This window comes from Papaver somniferum, chromosome 3 (genome assembly GCF_003573695.1).
Source record: "Papaver somniferum cultivar HN1 chromosome 3, ASM357369v1, whole genome shotgun sequence".
Taxonomy (NCBI): domain Eukaryota; kingdom Viridiplantae; phylum Streptophyta; class Magnoliopsida; order Ranunculales; family Papaveraceae; genus Papaver; species Papaver somniferum.
Window position 1 is genome coordinate 84,041,073 of NC_039360.1, and position 21,639 is coordinate 84,062,711.

The 21,639-nt window shown below is 36.6% G+C and overlaps 1 protein-coding gene across 1 annotated transcript; it reads left to right on the plus strand.

Annotated features, from left to right (window-relative positions):
* The first annotated feature begins 1,455 nt into the window (after nucleotides 1-1,455).
* Nucleotides 1,456-3,810, plus strand: LOC113359691. The gene is made up of 5 exons (XM_026603283.1): nucleotides 1,456-1,653; nucleotides 1,765-2,543; nucleotides 2,723-3,165; nucleotides 3,449-3,540; nucleotides 3,688-3,810. The coding sequence occupies exons 1-5, from the start codon at nucleotides 1,456-1,458 to the stop codon at nucleotides 3,808-3,810; spliced, it is 1,635 nt and encodes a 544-aa protein (XP_026459068.1).
* The last annotated feature ends 17,829 nt before the right edge of the window (nucleotides 3,811-21,639 follow it).

Consider the following 21,639-nt stretch of genomic DNA (forward strand, 5'->3'; position numbering starts at 1 on the left):
TTCTCAACCGTTAGATCGAAAACTTAGCTTGTCATACACAAATGACTGTACGCTTCTAGGTTTGTTAACCGCACCCAAACGTGTACATTGTTGGTTCAACAATAGTCTACCCAAAGAGCTTAACCATATGAGCATTTCATACCAACCATGTTCTTCTTCACCATAACTAGTTCAATTGACTCAAATGAACTATTTAAGAGAGATGTTCAATTGAAAGGTAATCTTATGTAACTACACAAGACACAATTGAAGCAAAGATGATTTGATTCACTCGAATCGGTTCATGAACTTTAATAGCCACGGTTTGCAAATGCATTCCTTAGTCTTTTAAGATTAAGTTCAGAAATCATCTTTAGATATATAACCTTCTCAAGTTCGCAGACTAGGTTCGCGGACTTAAGACACCGGATAAAGTTTACAAACTCCACCAGAAATTCTCGGGTTCGAGAACTACGCCGGTTCGCGGACTGGGCTCACGCAAGTAGTTTGTCAACTCCAACAGAAATTCTCGAGTTTGAGAACTTCGGCAGTTCACAGACTGAGTTCGCGGACTTGGCATTTGCCATACTTCCGGTTCTCTTGATCAACAAAGTTTGAAAACTTCGGTCCAAGGAATATATTGGTTATGTAATCTAAACTCTCATTCCAATCATTGAAACATTCTTAGAGGACGTTATATAGTTGTTACACTATTTCTCGTCAAAGCAATTTTCAAGGTGATTGAAACATTCATGACTTTCGTCACTAGGTAAAGATAAAATTGGTCGAAGCGAAAAGCTTACCAACACATATTTCGAGATATAGATAGCCGAGGTATACTCGGCTCGAAATACCAAATGTGTATGATCTAGTCTATATATATAGCATACAACTTTTGTCTCAAAGAGTAGGAGATATAATAGATAGACTTTTGAGTGACAGATAAGTTCAAGTCTCCACATACCTTTTTGTCGAGAAGTTCCACCGGTTCCTTGAGTAGATCTTATTCTTGTATGATGAATCGCCATGAATTCCTTGAGCTCAACTACACTTACTATCCTGGTCCGAGACTTAGCTATAAGAGACTAGAAATCAAGACTTATAGATTTGATCACTAACATTGACAAACATGCTTGATATAGCAACGCATGCGAGTTTGACCGAGCGGTGCTCTAACAATATCCTACTCTGAATATCCGCTGAAGAGAATCCTGGAACGTGCTGATGATTCCAGCTGACTAGCCATATGGTCAAATTTTCTAGGGGCGTATGAAATCAAGTACGAAACCATAACTGCAGAGAAGGGACACGCTCTGGCTGCACTGTTAGCATATTTTCCTGTGGACGACATAGAAACGGTTACCGAAGAAGAAAAGGAGTTGTTGAACAAACCCATAGAGACAACTACTAATCAGACTGGGGGCGAGTCCGCGATAGAGGTTGATACACCTGAGCCACTATGGACTTTATTTTCTGATGGGTCCATCAAATGTTGGTGGAGATGGAGGTGGATGTGTCATCCTTACTCCCGAAGGTTCAAGGATTGAGAAAGCGACTAGATTAGGCTTTCGAGCATCAAACAATGAAGTTGAATACGAAGCAGTAATTATCGGTTTAAAATCTGTCAAACAGTTAGATGCGAAGAACGTGAAGCTGATAACTGATTTTATGCTAGTAGTTAACCAGTTTATGGGGACCTACAGAGCTAAGGAAGAGAGGATTGCCTTATATTTAGATCGTATGAGAGAGCTGGTAAATTAATTAAACCAATTCTCTATTGGGCAGTCACCACGGTTGGAATACAGGCACGCAGATGCTTTAAATTATTTATCTTCCGCAGTCGATACTGATACCACCTGTTTCGTTGTAATGGATTTCCAAGAGTTACCTAGCATCTCCGACAGCCACTTTGTTCTGGCTCTCGAACACGCTAGTGGGGGCGAGAGGGTAACTACATTAGCACAAGGAGATATCAAAAACATTGACAACAGTATGGATGTTGATAGTCCAGTGATAGATGATTCAGGAAATCCTGTTGAAAACGCTTCAGACTGGCGTCAACCTTATATTCGGTATTTGACAACCAGTGAACTCCCAGAAGATGAGCATCTCGCTTCAAAAGTGAAAAAGAATGCATGGAGATATTTAATTATCGAGGGACAGCTATACCGCAAACCTGTAGCTTTGGAGCCATTTTTGCGATGCATATCAGCCGAAGAAGGTCAACAAATATTGGCGGAGGCTCATGAAGAAACATGTGGCAACCATTCTGGAGGGCGCAGTATCGCGCACAAGATACTTACCCAGGGGTACTTCTGGCCATACATGCAGAAAGATGCTAAAGAATACGCGCAGAAATATGTGCCATGCCAAGAGCACGCTCGAATTCCTAAAAGGCCCGCCAACAAATTGCATCCAGTTTTAAGTCCCTGGTCGTTCGCTAAGTGGGGACTAGACGTCGTCGGACCACTCCCCCGAGCTCCTGGAGGAGTGAAATATGTATTGGCCGCTACTGATTATTTTACCAAATGGGTCGAGGCAGTAGCATTGGTACATGTTACCAGGTACGACGTAAAAAGGTTCATATGGGAGAACATCGTCTGCAGATTTGGAATCCCACACGAGTTAGTGTCAGACAATGGGAAGCAGTTCGATTCCGGAGTGATCAAAGAATTCTGCGAGAACCTGAGCATTCACCACTACTTTTTTGCTCCATATTATGTTCAAAGCATTGGGCAGGCAGAATCGAAGGGAAAGTGGACAGAGGAGTTCCCTGTAGTCTTATGGTCTTACCGGATGATCCAAAAAGATCCACTGGATTCTCTCCATTCACATTGGCTTATGGAACAGAGGCAGTCATACCCACTGAGGTACACCTGAAGACTACCAAGACCCGTGTTGTCGAATCTGGAAACAATGAAACCGTATTGGATTCAGATAAAGAGCTGCTGGAAGAGCAAAGAGAAACAACCTTGCAGCAGTTGGTTCGATATCAGCAGGCAATCAAGCTGAGTTACGACCGAAAGGTCAAAGAACGAGCATTTAAGCCAGGGGAGTATGTGTTGAAGAAAACTCGAGCAGCCACAATGGAGCCAAACTGCGGAAATCTCGGAGCAAATTGGGAAGGTCCATACATAGTAGACAGGCCCGTATCTCGTGGATCCTACTACCTAAGGAACCTCGATGGTACTCAAGATTCAAAACCATGGAAGCCATGGAATTCGTTCCACTTGAAGAAATTTTATCATTAGCTAAATTCGCATAGGAGTAGTTTCGTTCAAATCTGGTTGTGCTGCACTCTTTTTCCTTTTTTATGGTTTTATCCCACTGGGTTTTCCACGCAAAGGTTTTAACGAGGCAACTGTTGTTGGGCAGTAGGTACTTATCTTGTTATTCACATTCTGATATTTAATTCAATATTATCTTGGTTTTCCACATTCTATCATAATTGTTCGTGTTTAATTATAAGCTGCTGCGGAAGGTTCGAATCCGAAGTCATTCCCAAATGGCAAAGCAGCGCAATTCGAGCCTGTTGTCAACAACATCTCCAACACATTGCAGGTAGGGCGAATGTACAGTTCGAGCATTTTTACCCTATGTCAAACGTACCCCCATCATATGGGACGAAAACAAATGCGGCGAACATTTTTCCTGTCCAGGCATGGGAAAGTATACACATCTCAACTCTGCATGCATCTTGAATGGTAGGATTGGCCCCCTGCGCAACTTCAAGATAACAGAAAATACAAATTCTCATTCCTTGCGCAAGCAAAATGTAGTAAGGAAGTGCACCCTTGCGTGAGCATTGAGCTGCATGACACGGTTACATAATGGGGGCGAGTTTTATATCACCTCAATCACTTGGGAGGGAGATATAAAACACCTCAGCTCACAAACAAAATAATACATGGGGGCGAGTTGCATAACACTCCATAGCGCGCTTGGGAGCGAGTTATGTAACACTCCAGAACAATGTGAAATTCGGTCGCGGACAGAATTGGGGAACTCGAACTTCTTAACCCATAACAAGTTATGGATTAAGAGGGGGCGATGTTTGTACCCTAATGTTTCACACTAAGAATGGGCTTACTTTGGCTTAATATGCTCCTCTTATTAGCCAAGTATGGCTAACTAGGCCTCACAAACACCTTACATAGAATCCCATGTGCATAGGTCCAAATCAAGCAAGTATGGAGCCCCATCACCACTGCCATGTCAGCAGGAAGGTGCCACATCAGCATGCCACGTCAGTATTAAGGTGCCACGTCAACAGTAAAGTGCCACATCAACATGTCGCGTCAACAAGAAGGTGCCACGTTATCAAAAAATTACCATCGACACTCCACGTCAGCAAAGGGTGACACCGTCAGAATATTCGCAGAATATTCCGTTCCTGTTATAACGCCGTCAGAAAACTGTGACGCCGTCAGCATATTCCGATGCCCGCGTCAGCATGAAGTCATCTCTGTCACCTGCGTCAGCATGACGTCAGTACCGATGATCTTCTCCGGCGACGGTAGCAGCAGTAGGTAGCTGGCGGCTGGACCAAGCTCCGTCCGGCAGCGGCGATGAACTCTTTATACTTCGCGACGCACTTTATTCCCATAGTCCTGGGATTTCTCCGCCCCACAACTCGATGCTACCAGATATTTACACCCCTCCGAGCCAAGCCAAGCTGGCTCAGTCAGCTGAGCCGTTAGCCGATGGCTCGCTGGATGTTTCAGCCCTATGCTATTAGTCTTTAGGATTTATACGCCCCACTGTTGGCTCAAGTAAACTACTAGGGCTTGGCATTTTACACTTATTTGTTTGGGCCAACCCTTTGCACCTTTTTGCTTGGCTAATTCCATAATTCTAGAGGAATTTTCTGGAAGTGTCTGGAGGGTTTGTTGACCAATTCATAAATGGAATATTCCAGGAGGCATGCAGGGCAAGTAAATGCAATTATGCCAGGAGGCATGCAGGGCTGATTAATACAATTTATGCCAGGAGGCATGCAGGGAAAATTAATGCAATTCATGCTTACCTCGAAATCAGGGTAAGACCCTGATTTGCAACTTATAAATTGATGGGTTCACGACCCTAAAAGGTATGCAATCTTCACTACTAAAACTCCTGTGAAAAACTCTAGCTAACCTAAGCATCATAGGGTTTTTTGTAGGTACCCCCCCAGCATTGTTCACGTGGAAAGAAAGACAACAGATCGATCAATATCAACATCATCATTAGATTCATGTTTGGAGGTGAAAATATTTTACCATCCAAACAACTCCCTCTGATTTTGTCTATCTTAAAATACTGTCCAGTTTCTGTTTACAGTTGTTAGACTATCGCTCGGTCGAACTCGCAAGTTTTACTATCTCGAGCTTATTTTCAATGTTAGATGTACAAAACCATATCTTGATTTCTAGTATAATAAAGTCAAGTCTAGAACTAGGATTATAGTATGGTAGTTGAGTATCATACATCATTGAATAACCCTCGAAGATTGAAGACCGGAGAACAAACAAAGAAATTTGTGAGAACTTCATCAACATAGAGGTATGTGAAGAATAACTTATCCTATTTACTCACGAGATTTACCATTCTAGCTTATGAGACTATGTCGTGTGATTTTATTAGATTTAATATTTCAAAGAAGAAATTTCGAGTTTAAGCTTATCTTGGTTAAAATCTCGAAATATGGTTCAAGAAATAAATGTTTATATATCCTTAGCAATCTTAATTAGTTAGAATAATTTATTGTTCACTAACTATTTTTGTTTCGAGTTGATCATTTGGAAATTTCCCAAGCAACAATAGATATTGTCTATGGTATTGGGAATGTTTCAAATAAATTATGAGAGACTTAAAACTACTTGGCGCACGGTACACATATTTGTATGTAAAACATATGTCAGTCTGAATTCCGTATACTGTAGAGGTTTGAAAACCCAGTTTGCGAACCATTTACATACATCTGAGTTACATAATGGGTATCTGACTTCGTGAAAGGCCAAGGTTTGCAAACCCCTTGTGCCTTACTTCTCGAAGTTCCAGTGGTTTGCAAACCTATACAGTTTTGGTGTTAGCAGAGTACACGAACTATTTTATACGACTATGTTCGTTGTTGCTGAAACTCATAGACACTTCTAAGATAACTTTATTCAAAAAATTACTTTTGGCTTGTGGATTATTGTTCAGTATTGAGTGTTATCGAACCCCGCTAATGATAATAAGTTCAAAGGCTACTTAACCGCTATGCACTATCTTTGTGCACGGTTTCAGAATCCTGAACCATAATGCATATTCTTCTATGTAACTTAATGGCAAACTTTTCATATGATTACATAAATTCCTATTAAAAAATTTATCCAAACTGGGAAAGTGATTTTTTGGATTTCAAATTATCTTAGCTTGAATTCAAAGCTACCTAGGGCCTTGTATTAGAGCACCGCTCGGTCAAACTCGCAAGTTTTGCTATTTCAAGCTTGTTGTCAATGTTTGATGCACAAAATTATATCATGATTTCTAGTCTACTAAAGTCAGGTCTTCGACTAGGATTAGAGTATGGTAGTTGAGTACCATACATTACTGAATAACCCTCTAAGATTGAAGACTGAATAACAAATGAAAACATTTACGAAAACTTCATCAACAAAGAGGTATGCGAAAACTGACCTATCCTATTTACTCACGACATTTAACATTCTATCTTATGAGACTATATCATATGATTTTAGTAGATCTAATATTGCAAAGAACAAATTTCGAGTTCAATTTTGTCTTTTTTAAACTCAAGAAATATGATTCAAGCAATGGATGTTCATAGATCCTTAGAAATCTTAGTTACAACAACTTATTGTTCACAAACTATTTTTGTTTCAAATTGATCATTTGAAAATTTCCCAAGTAAAACTGTACAATGTCTATGGATTTTGGGAATATTTCAAATTAATTATGAGAGACTTAGAACTACTTGGCGCAAGGTACACATACTTGTATGTAAGACACATGTCAGTTTGAATTCCGCAGACTGTAGAGGTTCGCAATCCCGGTTTGCGAACTCTTTACATTTGAGTTACGAAATAGGAGGGCTGCAAACCCGTTTACAAACCCCTTGAGCATGACTTCACGAAATGCCAAGGTTTTAAAATCCTTTGGGCATGACTTCGCTAACTTCCAGTGGTTTGGAAACTCGGTTTGCAAACCTATATCGTTACAGTATTATCAGAAGTACACAAATTATTCTTCACGACTATGTTCTCTTTTGCTAAAACTCTCGTAGATACTTCCAATACAACTTTATTCAAACAATCATTTTAGGATTGTAGATTATTGTTCAATCTTGAGTGTTATTGAAAACGCTAACACTTATAAGTTCAAAGGCTTTGTATCCACTATGAATTATCATTGTGCACGGTTCAACCATAATGCATATTCTTCAGTGTAATTTTAAGGCATACTTTTAACATGCCTACGAGTTTAATTTAAACTGGTAAAGTGCTTTGGATCTCAAATTATCTTACCTTGAACTCAAAGCTACCCTAGAGCCTTGAAAATATATAAATAAAGAGACTCTTGAAACAAGATTTATTAATCCATGACACTCTTGCATCCTAGTTTCTAAGCTAGGGTTGTCCTCTATAACCCTTTTGTTTTAAAGAACTGTACTCTAGGTTAAGAATTTGAAGACTCAACTTAGGGATTCATGAAACCCGCTCAGACTATATTTTACCTGATAGTTCTTGAATCTAGAACTTCTTCTTATTGATCTTTGAGGTTTTCATAATCTTGGATCAGGAACGAGATAGATATAAATCAAAAAGTTTCTTCGTCTCAGACTTTGTGATTCCTTAAGATAGATATCTAAACTCTTCTTTGATTTGTTTTGATTGTTCTTGAGAGATGGTTAGTAATCTAGGATTCTCAGCTAACTAAGTGTAAGTGTTCCAGATTTATGAGGTTTGATGGACTTTGTCTGTTGTTGTTAGAGCATTGCTCGGTCGAACTCGTAAGCGTTGCCATCTCAAGCTTGTTTGTCAAGTTTAGTTGATCAAAACTATAAGTCTTGATTTTTAGTCTACTTATAGCTATGTCTCGGATTAGGATAGAATGTTTAGTTGAGATTTAGACTTCATGGCGTTCATCGATTGAAGACGAAGATCTACTGAGGAGAGCTTGGTGGAACTTCATCAACAAAAGGTATGTGGAGACTAAAACTTATCTATCACTCAGAAATCTATTCTATTCTATCTCCTAATGAGACTAAGTCGTGTAGCTATATAGACTTTTATATTATACACATTTGATATTTCGAGCTGAGTTTATCTCGCTTATCTATTTCTCAAAATATGTGTTGGAAGCTTTTTTCTTTAACTACGCTCATCATTATTCTTGACGAGTTTAGTTGGAAACAATCTATTTGTTGGAAACTAAATAATAAGTCAAAAGATGATCATGTGGAAATTGCCTTGAAACTTCTTACATAATTTGTATGAGACAATCATTTGATGTCGACTCGGAAAGTTTCATATTGATTATTCGATCACTTGAAAATTACTTATAAGCTAATGGTTTGTGTGAGATAGCCATTGTCGCCTTCTAAGGATGTTTCAATGACTGAAATGGGAGTTTAGAATAATTAACCTTTGTCTGGATAACAGCACAGTATGCATACCAGTATGCAAAATGTTGTGGTATGATTCAGGTCCGGAAACCTTGTTTGCATACCAGTATGCGGACGGTTTTAACTGTTAAAGTCCGGGAACCATGTTTGAGTTAGGTCCGGGACAGCTGTTTGCGTACCCGTTTGCAAACGGCTGGACAAGACCAAAGTCCGGATACTATAGTTTGTGTACCAGTTTGCAAACTTGGTTAAGTTCTAAAATCAGTTAAGTATGATTCTCATACTCATGAACAAATACATTTATTAAGTAAGGAATGCAATCTTTGCAAACCGTGGCTTAATGTTCATGAATTGATTTCGATATAAGTACTTTGTACGATTATGAATCAATCCGAGTTTGTTTCAGTTGGTTCATATATATATTTCTATGAGATAGTGAAAAATTGAACAACTCTATGTAATACACAATTAGATTCATTTGATTATCCTTCATGATTGATTGATTATCATATTTGATCTAGAAGTGTTAGATGAATGTGGTTAAGACAAAAGTGTTTACATGGATAACTTCGGTTAACTGTTGTCGAGCCAACTCAATGTACACGTTTAGGTACGGTTACCCATATCTAAATGAAGGTATATTTCATTTGTGTGTAACAAGATAAGACCATATAATGGTGGAGATATATTGCTTTGGTTTTAAGCAGACTTAGCTTGAATCTTAAATCAGGATTTCATATAACGGTGAATATTGAATGCTTTGTTACTAAGCTACCTTAGCTTTGATTCTAAGCAAACCCTAATTTGAAAGACTATATAAGAGAGAACTCTATCAAGTAGAAAACCTAATCCCGACACTTTCATATGTCCTAGTTGCGACTAGAGTCGATTCTCCTTTAACCTAGGTTTTTCCAAAACTGTATTAGGTTAACGACTTGAAGACTTCATTTGGGATTCATGAAGCCAGATCCAACTATTTTATTTGTAGTTGCGTATTCTGATCTTACTTGTTCTATCGTATTGAGTACTATCTTCTCTAAGATTTGCTCGAGATTTATCTCTGATAGGTGAGATATAAAATTAATCACAAAGCTCTTCGTCTCATTCTTTGTGATTCCACAATAACTTCTTCTACTACCCTATAGTTAAGTTATTGTGAGGTGATTAATATTTCTAGGTTGTTCTTCGGGAATATAAGACCGGATTATCAATTGGTTCATGTTCCCTTGATTCGTAGGTATTTCTATGGGAGACATACTTATCTATCAGAATAGACTTATCCGTGGGAGATAGATTTTTTTATAAGTCTTCGACTTTGGGTCGTAGCAACTCTTAGTTGTGGGTGAGATCAGCTAAGGGAATCAAGTGCATAGAGTCCTGCTGGTATTCAGAGGCGTAAGGAACGCGACTGTACCTTAACCGGTGTGAGACTTGGTTAGGGCTCAACTACATTCCAGTCTGAAGTTAACTTGTAGTAGGCTAGTGTCTGTAGCGGCTTAATACAGTGTGGTGTTCAAAACTGGACTAAGTCTCGGGGTTTTTCTGCATTTGTGGTTTCCTCGTTAACAAAACTTCTGGTGTCTGTGTTATTTCTTTTTCGTATTATATTTGTTGATATAATTGAAATATCACAGGTTGTGCGTAGTTCAATCAATTGGTAAATCCGACCTTGTTTGTTGGATAAAAGTTGATTGACGCTTGGACATTGGTTTTTGATACCGTCCAAGTTATTCTCATACCAATCAGTTCACGGATTCCATCCTGTTGATTTGCTGATTGATTTGAGAAAGAGATATAACTCTTGGATATCTTTCCTTGATTGAGTCTGACTATCTAGTTGATTCTCTTGGAATTATATTGGAGTTAGTCCATACAGATTATCGAACGAAATATTGGGTGTGGTTGTTAGACCCCCGCTTTTTCAATTGGTATCAGAGCAGGCAAACACATTAAGACCTCATAAATTTGTGTTTGTAGCAATCTGACTCTATGGATAGTAAAGTCTCTATAAACGCTTCACCAGGTTTAGATATACTCAACTCCGAGTGTGTTCTAGAAACCATCGATGAGGTTGAGTGTCTTGATCTAGAGAAAATCATCAAAAATCTTTGTCGAGAGAAATAACGATTGATAAGGAAAATTGATGGTCTTCATTGCGAAATTTGTATCAAAAACTCTGATCTTCGAGAATGCTCTGAAGAGGTAGTTAATCTCCAAAATAAGTTGGATGAACAAATCCGGGTCAATACTGATCTTGTTGCAGAAATTGCAAAAAGAAAGGATTTGAAGTCTGTCAAAGTATCTTAAATGGACTTGAAAAACTCCATTAATTCTTCCCTGAAGGATTGTCGTAAGTTAGGAGACAAGCGAGGTTTAGGCTTTGTGGAACCTGATGTGACTCAGAATTTCTCAAACGAGTTTAAAGATGTTGGTACATGTATGTTTTGTGGTTCTCATGATCATTTTCAATATACATGTATGCCTTTCAAGAATAATTTAAAGGTTGCTAGTAATATTCACAAGAAAGCTGAACAACTGTTTACTACTCTAAAAAGGTGTACAAAACTAACAAGAAAACCCAAATGGGATAATAATGTTAGTATGGGAAATTTTTCTCTAAAATCAACATCACCCTTTCAATAGTTCCTTAATAGTGGATGTAGCCGGCATATGACTGGAGACCTTTCTTGGTTTGTGGATTCGAGCGATTTTGAAGGAGGTCCAGTAATATTCAGAGATGGGAGTTGTTGCTACATAAGCAAAAAGGGTACGATCAAACTACCTGGCGTTCCTGAAATCCATGATGTCGTATAGTTAAAGGTATAACTGCTAATCTTCTTTCTGTTAGTCAAATTTGTGACAAAGGCCATAAAGTTATCTTCAATGCGGATGGATGTGACATTGTAGACAAGTATGGAAAAGTAATTTTTCAGGGAACTCATGGTAAAAATAACTGTTATCTCTTTAATAATTGTTGCAATTTGACTAAGGTGGAATCTACATATCTTTGGCATGAGCGTTTTGGTCACATCAATTACCGCCTTCTAACTAAGATCATTAACAAAGAACTTGTTAGAGGTGTTCCCAAATCAATGTTAAGATTGAAGGTGATTGTGGTGCCTGTCAAAAGGGTAAACAAACAAAAGTTCCACATAAATCATCTCGAGATATTCTCACTAAAGCTCCACTTGATTTAATTCATATGGATCTCTTCGGTCCCATTCAACAACCTAATGTTGTTGGGAAGAAGTATGCTTTAGTTATGGTAGATGATTACACCAGATTCACTTGGGTAGCCTTCTTAGCTCATAAGAATGAAACCCTTGGTGAATTCAAGATTATTTTTAATAGAATCCAGAACGAATAGGGTCGCAAGCTAAAGAAAATTAGAAGCGACCGTGGAACAGAATTCACGGACACCAAAGTGTTTGAATTTTGTGATAAACTGGGGATTATTCAACAATACTCACCACCCATTAATCCACAAGCTAATGGAGTTGCAGAAAGGAAGAATATGAACATTCAGGAAATGAAAAGGGTAATGCTCCATAACAAAAACTTACTGTTAAAGTTTTGGAGAGAATTTGTTTTTACAACATGCTATTTGATCAACGGTGTCTATCTACGGTCTAAGACCCTAAATACTCCTTATGAGTTGTGCTACGGTAAGAATCCCAACTTACATTATTTCAGAGTGTTTGGAAGTCGAGAACAGAAAGGGAAATTTGATTCCAAAAGCGATGAAGGTATTTTTCTTGGCTATGCATATGACAGTCGTGGTGTTCGAGTATACAATCTCAGAACCCATGTTATGATGGAATCAACAAATGTTATCATTGACGATCTGAGCAATTTCTGTCATGATGACCCTCTTGCTGAATTGCCTCCAATGGAGACAATTAGAAAGTCAAAGAAATTCCAGAATCAGTAGAAGTTGTTCCAACGGTTGCTGATCCTGACATTTCTAGTGACGAGGAGAGAACACCTAATCAGGGTATTCCCGTGGAACGAGAACGTGATCCACCTCGGTACCTCTGGGTTTAAAGGAATCATGATACTAACAATATTATTGGAGATAAGGATTCTACAGCTAAGACAAGAGGACAACTTTAAAATATTTGTAATTTTGGACATTATCTATCGCAAGTAGAACTAAAAAACATTGATGAAGCTCTTAGAGATCTCTTCTGGGTGAATGCAATGCATGAAGAGTTAAATCAATTTCAAAGACAAGATGTATGAGAACTCGTACCTTGTCCCTCCAATGTAAATATTGTTGGTACCAAATGGATATTCAAGAACAAGTCAGATGAATTTGGCACAATTGTCAGAAAAAAAAGCTAAACTTGTCGCTCAGGGATACTCACAGATTAAAGGTATCGATTTTCACAAGACCTTTACTCATGTAGCATGCCTTGAGTCCATTAGACTGTTTTTAGTTCATGCTTGTTTTCTCAAGATTAAGCTATTTCAAATGGACGTAAAATCCGCATTCTCAAATAGATGTCTAAAGGAATAGGTCTATGTTGCTCAACCTAAAGGATTTGAAAGTTAAGAATTTCCAGATCATGTTTATAGGCTCATAAAGGCATTATATGGATTAAAACAAGCACTTCGTGCCTGATTCGAAAAACTAACCACTTCTCTTCTTAGGAAAAGTTTTTCGAGAGGTGGTGCTGATAAAACATTATTTACCAAATAGAGTGGGAAGGATGTTGTTATTGCTCAAGCATATGTAGATGATATCATTCATGGATCAACTTCTGAGAAACTTGCAAAAGATTTTAAAGTCTCTCTTGGAAAGGAATTTGAGATGAGCAATGTTGGTGAATTGAAATTCTTTTTAGGATTACAGATTCAACAACACAACGATGGAATTTACTTATCTCAAGAAAAATATGCCAAGGATCTTGTAAAAAGGTTCGGTCTTGAGAAGTCAACTCCAAAACTTACTCCTATGCCCACTACTGGCAAGGTGCATAGAGATGAGAAAGCTGTCAATATGGATCAGAAACTTTTTTGATCAATCATTGGAAGACTTTTATATCTTACAACTAAGAGAACTGACATTGCTTTTAGTGTTGGTAATTGTGCTAGATTTCAGGATAATCCAAAGGAATCTCATCTTGCAGCTGCAAAAAGGATCATGCGATACATTCAACATACTATCGGTTATGGTTTATCTTATACTTTTGATACTAACACTGATCTTACTGCTTATTCAGATGTTGATTGGGAAGGATGTGTGGAAGACGGAAAGAGTACATCTGGGGGTTTTTACTATGTAGGATTGAATCTTGTGGCATGGAATTAGCAAGAAACAAAACTCACAATCCCTTTCAACATGCGAAGCAGAATATATCGCTGCAGGTTCGTGTTGTACTCAACTTATATGGATGAAACAAATGCTTGCTGATTATGGAATTGACACTGGCATAATGAAGATCTTTTGTGATAACTCAAGTGCGATTTGCATTACTGATAATCCTGTTGAGCACTCAAGATCTAAGCACATGGACATCAGGTATCATTTTATTAGAGATCTCTATGAAAATAGTATCATTAACATGGAATTTGTGTCTTCCGAACAAAAATAGGATGATATTCTCACCAAACCTCTAGATACTCTTACGTTTCAACACTTACGACAGTCTATTGGTGTTGTTTTGGTTCAATAAAGTTCTAGCCTTTTATTTTCCCCTGGATTTATCTATATCTTTTGGGAGATAAAAGCTTGAAGTTCTAGTGTAGTGTTGTTTGAATTGCATTTGTTTCTAGTGGTAGTATTTTGTTTCTGTTAGGTATCAAAATCCTTCTTTTCTTGTAAAAGTAAGGTCGCTCTTGTTGGTATTTCGGGAATGACATTTTATGGGGGAGAGTTCTTAATTGAACTTGTGCTTAATTGTCAAATCTTTATGGGGAGTGCGTCTACGGAATATTATAGGAGTTATCTTGTATCTTTATAAAATCCTTGATGAATACACTAAGTTTCGACCATGTGAAATTATCGAAACAAAGTTGACATGTTCTCTTTTAATCATGAATTATCTCTTTGAGAATTTGATTATGATCCCGTAGTTTTCATACCTTTGCCAATTTATATTGACAAAAAGGGGGAGAACTATTTGGTAGTTCACACTACATACATATGGTTTACGGATCAATATATAAGGGGGAGTGGTTTTCATTTTGTGATGAAGTATTGACTTTAGTGATACATATCACCAAGTATCATTGTCAAAGTTGTGATACAATTGGACTTTGATGTTGTGTAATAATACTATGACACTTTATAACAACAATGATGCTTAGTTGAACACGTTCAGAATCACTGAAGTACTTGGAGTGGCGAAGAATTCAAGGAATGTTGAAGAACCAAGGAAATCAAACATGATGGATGAGAAGCTACAAAGTTTATTTATTTTGTAATCCATATGTATTGATAGTTTTGTCACTAAAATTGACAAAGGGCGAGATTGTTAGAGCTCGGTCGAACTCGCAAGCTTTGCTATCTCAAGCTTGTTTGTCAAGTTTAGTTGATCAAAACTATAAGTCTTGATTTCTAGTCTACTTATAGCTATGCCTCGGATTAGAATAAAATGTGTAATTGAGTTTTAGACTTCACGACATTCATCGATTGAAGACGAAGATCTACTGAGGACAGCTTGGAGGAACTTCATCAACAAAAGGTATGTGGAGACTAAAACTTATCTACCACTCAGAAGTTTATTCTATTTTATCTCCTAATGAGACTAAGTCATATGGATATATAGACTTTTATATTATACACATTTGATATTTCGAGTTGAGTTTATCTCGCTTATCTATTTATCGAAATATGTGTTGGAAGCTTTTTGCTTTAGCTACGTTCATTATTATTCTTGATGAGTTTAGTTGGAAACAATTTATTTGTTGGAAACTAAATAATAAGTCAAAAGATGATCATGTGGAAATTGCCTTGAAACATCTTACATGATTTGTGTGAGACAATCATTTGATGTTGACTCGGAAAGTTTCGTATTGATCACTTGAAAATTACTTATAAGATAATGGTTTGTGTGAGATAGCCATTGTCGTCTTCTAAGGATGTTTCAATGATTGAAATGGGAGTTTAGAACAATTAACCTTTGTCTGGATAACAACATAGTATGCATACCAGTATGCAAACCGTTATGGTTTGATTTAGGTCCGAAAACCTTGTTTGCATACCAGTATGCGAATGGTTTTAACTGTTAAAGTCCGGGAACCATGTTTGCATACCAGTATGTGAACAGTTCTACCTGAGTTAGGTCCGGGACGACTATTTGCGTACCCGTTTGCAAACGGATGGACAAGACCAAAGTCCGGAAACTATAGTTTGCATACCAGTTTGCAAACTGAGTTGATTAAGTTCTAAAATCGGTTAAATATGATCCTCATACTCATGAACAAATACATTTATGAATTAAGGAATGTAATCTTTGCAAACCGTGGCTTAATGTTCATGAATTGATTTCGGTATAAGTACTTTGTACGATTACGAATCAATCCTATTTTTGTTCAATTGGTTCATATATATTTCTATAAGATGGTGAACAATTGAACAACTCTATGTAAAATACAACTAGATTCATTTGATTTTCTTTCATGATTGATTGATCATCATATTTGATCTAGAAGTGTTAGATGAATGTGGTTAAGACATAAGTGTTCATATGGCTAACTTCGGTTAACTGTTATTGATCCAACTCAATGTACACGTTTAGGTACGGTTACCCATATATGAACGAAGGTATATTTCATTTGTGTGTAACAAGCTAAGACCATCTAACGGTGGAGAGATATTTTTTTGGTTTTAAGTAAACTTAGCTTGAATCTTAAATCAGGATTTCATCTAACGGTGAATATTGAATGCTTCTTTACTAAGTTATCTTAGATTTAATTCTAAGCAAACCATGATTTGAAATACTATATAAGGGACAACTCTAGCAACTGGAAAACCTTATCCCGACACTTTCCTGTGTCCTAGTTGCGACTAGAGTCGATTCTCCTTTAACCTAGGTTTTTCCAAAAATGTATTAGATCAACGACTTGAAGACTTTATTTGGGATTCGTGAAGCCAGATCCAACTATTTTCTCTGTAGTTGTGTATTCTGATCTTACTTGTTCTATCGTATTGAGTACTATCTTATCTAAGATTTTCTCGAGATTTATCTCCGATAGGTAAGATATAAAAAGTAATCACAAAGTTCTTCGTCTAATTCTTTGTGATTCCACAATAACTTCTTCTACTTCCATATAGTTAAGTTATTGTGAGGTGATTGATATTTCTAGGCTGTTCTTCGGGAATAAAAGACCGTATTATCAATTGGTTCATGTTCACCTTGATTTATAAAAATACGGAACAAAAACTTCGTAGATATATCTGTGGGAGACAGATTTATCTCTCAGAATAGACTTATCTGTGAAAGACAAATTTGTTTATAAGTCTCCGACTTTGGGTCGTAGCAACTCTTAGTTGTGGGTGAGATCATCTAAGGGAATCAAGTGCGTAGAGTTCTGCTGGGATTCAGAGGCGTAAGGAACGCTATTGTACCTTAATCGGTGTGAGACTTGGTTAGGGCTCAACTACATTCATGTCCGAAGTTAACTTGTAGTAGGCTAGTGTCTGTAGCGGCTTAATACAATGTGGTGTTCAAAACTGGACTAGGTCCCGAGGTTTTTCTGCATTTGCGGTTTCCTCGTTTACAAAACTTCTGGTGTCTGTGTTATTTCTTTTCCGCATTATATTTGTTTATATAATTGAAATATCACATGTTGTGCTTAGTTCAATTAATTGGTAAATCCGACCTTGTTTCTTGGATATAAATTGATTGACGTTTGGACATTGGTTTTTGATACCGTTCAAGTTATCCTCATACCAATCAGTTCACAGATTCCATACTGTTGATTTGCTGATTGATTTGAGAAAGTGATGTAACTCTTGGATATCTTTTCTTGATTGAGTCTGACTGTATAGTTGATTATCTTGGAATTATATTGGAGTTAGTCCATACAGATTTCCGAATGAAATATTAGGTGTGGTTGTTAGACCCCCGCTTTTTCAGTTGTAAACAGGTTTCCAAACCCAGACTGAAACATATCAAAAGTGAAATCAAATATGATTATCTGTTAGAGGCAAATAGGTATCACAAGTCTTCAATGAGGTTGAAACAACTCTTAGGCTGTAAAGGACGTCAGCTAAGGGAATAAAGTGCGTAGAATCTTGCGAGGTTCAAGAGACGTAAGGAACATGACTGCATCTGAATTTCTTGGAGGGTTAATTTGGTCTCAACTACATTCCACTCCGAAGTCTGATAGTAGACTATTGTCTGTAGTGGTTGAATGAGGTGTGGCGTTCAAGATGGACGAGGTCCCGAGTTTTTCTGCATGTGCATTTTTCCTCATTAACAAAATTTCCTGGTGTCTTGTGTTTTCCCTTTTCCGCATTATATTGTTTGTCTTATAATATGAATAACACAAATAGTAAGTGAATCAATCTAGATAATTTAAGTCCTTATTATTTGAGCTAAAAAAAAAGACTTGTTCTTGTTAAATTCATATCTTAAAAGATATATTACAAGTTTCATACTTGTTAGAATTCAAACCCCCTTAATTTGGATAAAACTAGATTCATCTTGAATATTTAATTTCTTATATTGTCTAAGAAATCTTCCACATAATCATGTTCACAGACCTTTGATCTATATGTATCCATTGCGGAAGAGAAAGAGAAAAACTCTTTATATAATATTCTTCAAGAGTCTTTACTTTGACCTACCTGTGATTGTATTAGGTTTTGTCCATACAAGTTGCCAAACGAAAAAGTTGGTTGTGTACTTGGTACCCTCTCCTATTCATTGGTATATTCTCATCAACCTCTCATGTATACCATTGAATTTTATATAAATATAAAATTATTTTTTATATAACCCAATTTAAAATCTCAAATGACGTCTCCATAAATAGGAAATAGATTTGTTTAATATCGTTCTTATTTATCTTTATTCATTTTTTTACAAATAATATTTACTATAAAGATTAGATTCCTTATAAGTTTATATAGGAAACACATATGTTTAATATCTTTTTTATTTATCTTCATTCCTTTTTTACGATTTTTTTTATGGATCCCACTGTAGTCAATCTCGGATTTCGATCCATCTCGGCCGGAGGCTAGACACTGGTACAACTTTATCTCGGAGAGATTCTCGGTGAAAATCTCGGAAGCCGAAATTCTTAAATTTTATACATATACAATGTATTTTGTAAAATTTATTATGCCCTCACTTCATCTATCTATATATATAAGGGTATTTTTAGATCAAAAACATTACCAAATGAAATTGTGAAACCCTCCTTTCAGAGCAATTTCTTCATGTTTTAGACATTATACTTGTTTCATGTGTGTCTACCATGAACCCATGTGAAACAAGTTTTTTTTTTTTTTTTGAAGATATTTGAATGCACTTTAGTAATTTAGTCATTCACAGTTTCACACTATACCCTAAAATAACAACTTAATTTTTCTTTTCTTCCTTTCCTTCCCATTCTCGTTCCATCCCTCTGCCACTTTAACTGAACAGAAGATGCACCTACGTCTTTCACTCGTTGACTAAAATTTATTAATCTTTGTATTTGTTTTGATATGCATGCTTCAATATCCTATATATGATGCAGTTTCTTTAAATTGTCCAATTTCCAAGTTACATCAGTGGATATAAGAGCTTTTGATTCGAGTATTTGTATCACATTGAAGATTAAGTTACAATTTTTTTGATCGATTCAATTGGTTTCAATTATATTTTTTCAAAATTGAAAAATAGTAAAAAGATATTGATCAAATCTCGGTCGAGACAAGCCAATATTAGCCGAGTTAAACGATTCCGGTCGAATTTACAAGAAAAATCTCATATCGGCGAGTTGATTAGTTTCGTCTTATCCAAGGGCGATACCGAGAATTTGGTTGAGATCTCGGCCGAGACAGCCGAGATCGACTACACTGATGGTTCCAAAGATGAGATTCCTTATAAAGTTTATATCCATGAATATAATCTATTTAAAGATATTTACCTTTTTTAGGGATGTCACCGGAACTTATCGAGACGAAAACTGGCTCAGCGGGTTCCGTTATGATAACTTATGTCGGATATCCGTTGTCCGATAACTTCCGAAGGAATACTAAGAAAAAATAGTAGGTACTGTTTCGTTAAGGTTACCGAATACTAAATATTTTTCGATAAATTCTGTTAAGGTTTATAGGGTTTATGTTTCTAATATTGACCTTGTCTTATCATTCATTTACACAGCTTCCCTTTGATTTATGTATCAAAATAATCTCATAGGAGCAGACAGTGATATTCCTTTCTTGTTAGAGCATCATCATCTGGTTATGGTGCTTCATCTTCTTCACCATTTGGACCACTTGAGTTGTAATCACCAATTGGAAATTTCTTATATGATATCTTGATAAGTCATCCTCACCTTCTTCATGATGTTGTTGATAAACAACTTGAACAATTATAGACTTGAACATATTGCAGATCCTTTTGCATCTTCTTGGATAAACTTCATTCTGCACAAGTAAAGATTTTCATTCTTTTTTGATAATTATTTGATTGAGTTAGTTGGTACCTCTTCAGAATTTACCAATTCATATAAATAGAAATAACATCTTAAGCATCAGAAAAGAAACAAAAACACAACAGACATCTGAAACTCTAGTGCCTTTTATCCATAATCAAGTGGCATGCATTAGAACAACAACAATTGTAAAAGAAAATTTATATAGGGAGAGGCGTTTCTTTCAGCTCTGCAAATCGGTGAAAACTGAGTTAACTCAGTTTTTCTTCCTTCAATTCTTCTCTTCTCTGATTATTATGAATACTCACTAAATCCATTATGTTTCATCCTCTTTCCCCTTTTACATAATCTAGATTATTTTACTATTCCTTTATTTGCATTTCCTTTTCTAATCTTCACTTAGTTTTCGTTGTAACTTTTCTTTGAACTTTTTTCGTGTTTTTCACAAATTCTTATTTTTCAGTAAAGTTTATTACCTATCTGATGAGTTCTTAATCTTATTCTACAGAGCCTCATCTATCGTTTATCATGGAAGACATCCATCATTGGACCAGGTTTTTTATTATTCTCATTGCTCAAACATTATTGTTTCAATCAAAAGCAGTATGCACATCATCTTCTTCGGCAGTTTTGCAGACCATCACTCTCAGGATGGATTCCAACAGTATGTTCCAGTATTTTTCCATGAATGATCTATATGATTTCAATGTTTCAACTGATCTTTGTAAGTTTCAAGTTATAAATTCAGTTCTCCCGATCCGAGTCTATACTCTCATGCCTTTCGAGCCAGAAAATTTTCAAAATTTGAAAACCCGTAATTGGTGGCAATACAGCTACTTTACGATAATCAAGCGGGAAATGTTATACCCATTCAATGCCGTTTATGGTAATCAGCAAGTTTTCAAAGAGAATCTTACGTTTCCTAAGTCAACCTTGTACCCATTTAATGCCAGATATTTGATTATAGTCTTCGCAGTTATAGACTTCACAAAAATAAAAGATCTCTCTTATTTTTATACAACTATTTATGGTTATCCTGCCACTGCCATCACTCTTTATAACCAAGAAAAGTGGATCAATCGTCTTCATTTTTTATGCAATAATACTTTGCACCATACTCAACAAAAAACAATGGCTTCTTCCTCTAAAAACTCTGTTTCTGCCATCACCAACCAACTCCAGAATGCTAATATTCGAGACATTTCTGCTATGAAGATGAGAAGAGCGGTAGGATCAGTGAGAGATTTATTGGTAGCAACTGAAGAAAGAGGCCACACTCTAATAGGAAAACTATTTTTTGAGGATGCTATGGAAACTAATTTTGTAAGGAAGGAACTGAAACTTCTCTAGAAGCAATACAAATTAAGGAAGGTTCGTGCTCTAGACATAAATATCTTTCTGTTCAAGTTCACCACAAAGGAATTAATGGAAGCGGTTCTCAAAAAGATCCA

Bases quoted from the DNA above. Each gene is read 5' to 3' on its own strand.
- LOC113359691 (XM_026603283.1), top strand. From the start codon at position 1,456: ATGGGTCCATCAAATGTTGGTGGAGATGGAGGTGGATGTGTCATCCTT. The intron at 1,654-1,764 runs GTAGTTAACCAG...TCTATTGGGCAG, and splicing joins TGATAACTGATTTTATGCTA to TCACCACGGTTGGAATACAG. The intron at 3,541-3,687 runs GTAGGGCGAATG...CTTGAATGGTAG, and splicing joins ACATCTCCAACACATTGCAG to GATTGGCCCCCTGCGCAACT.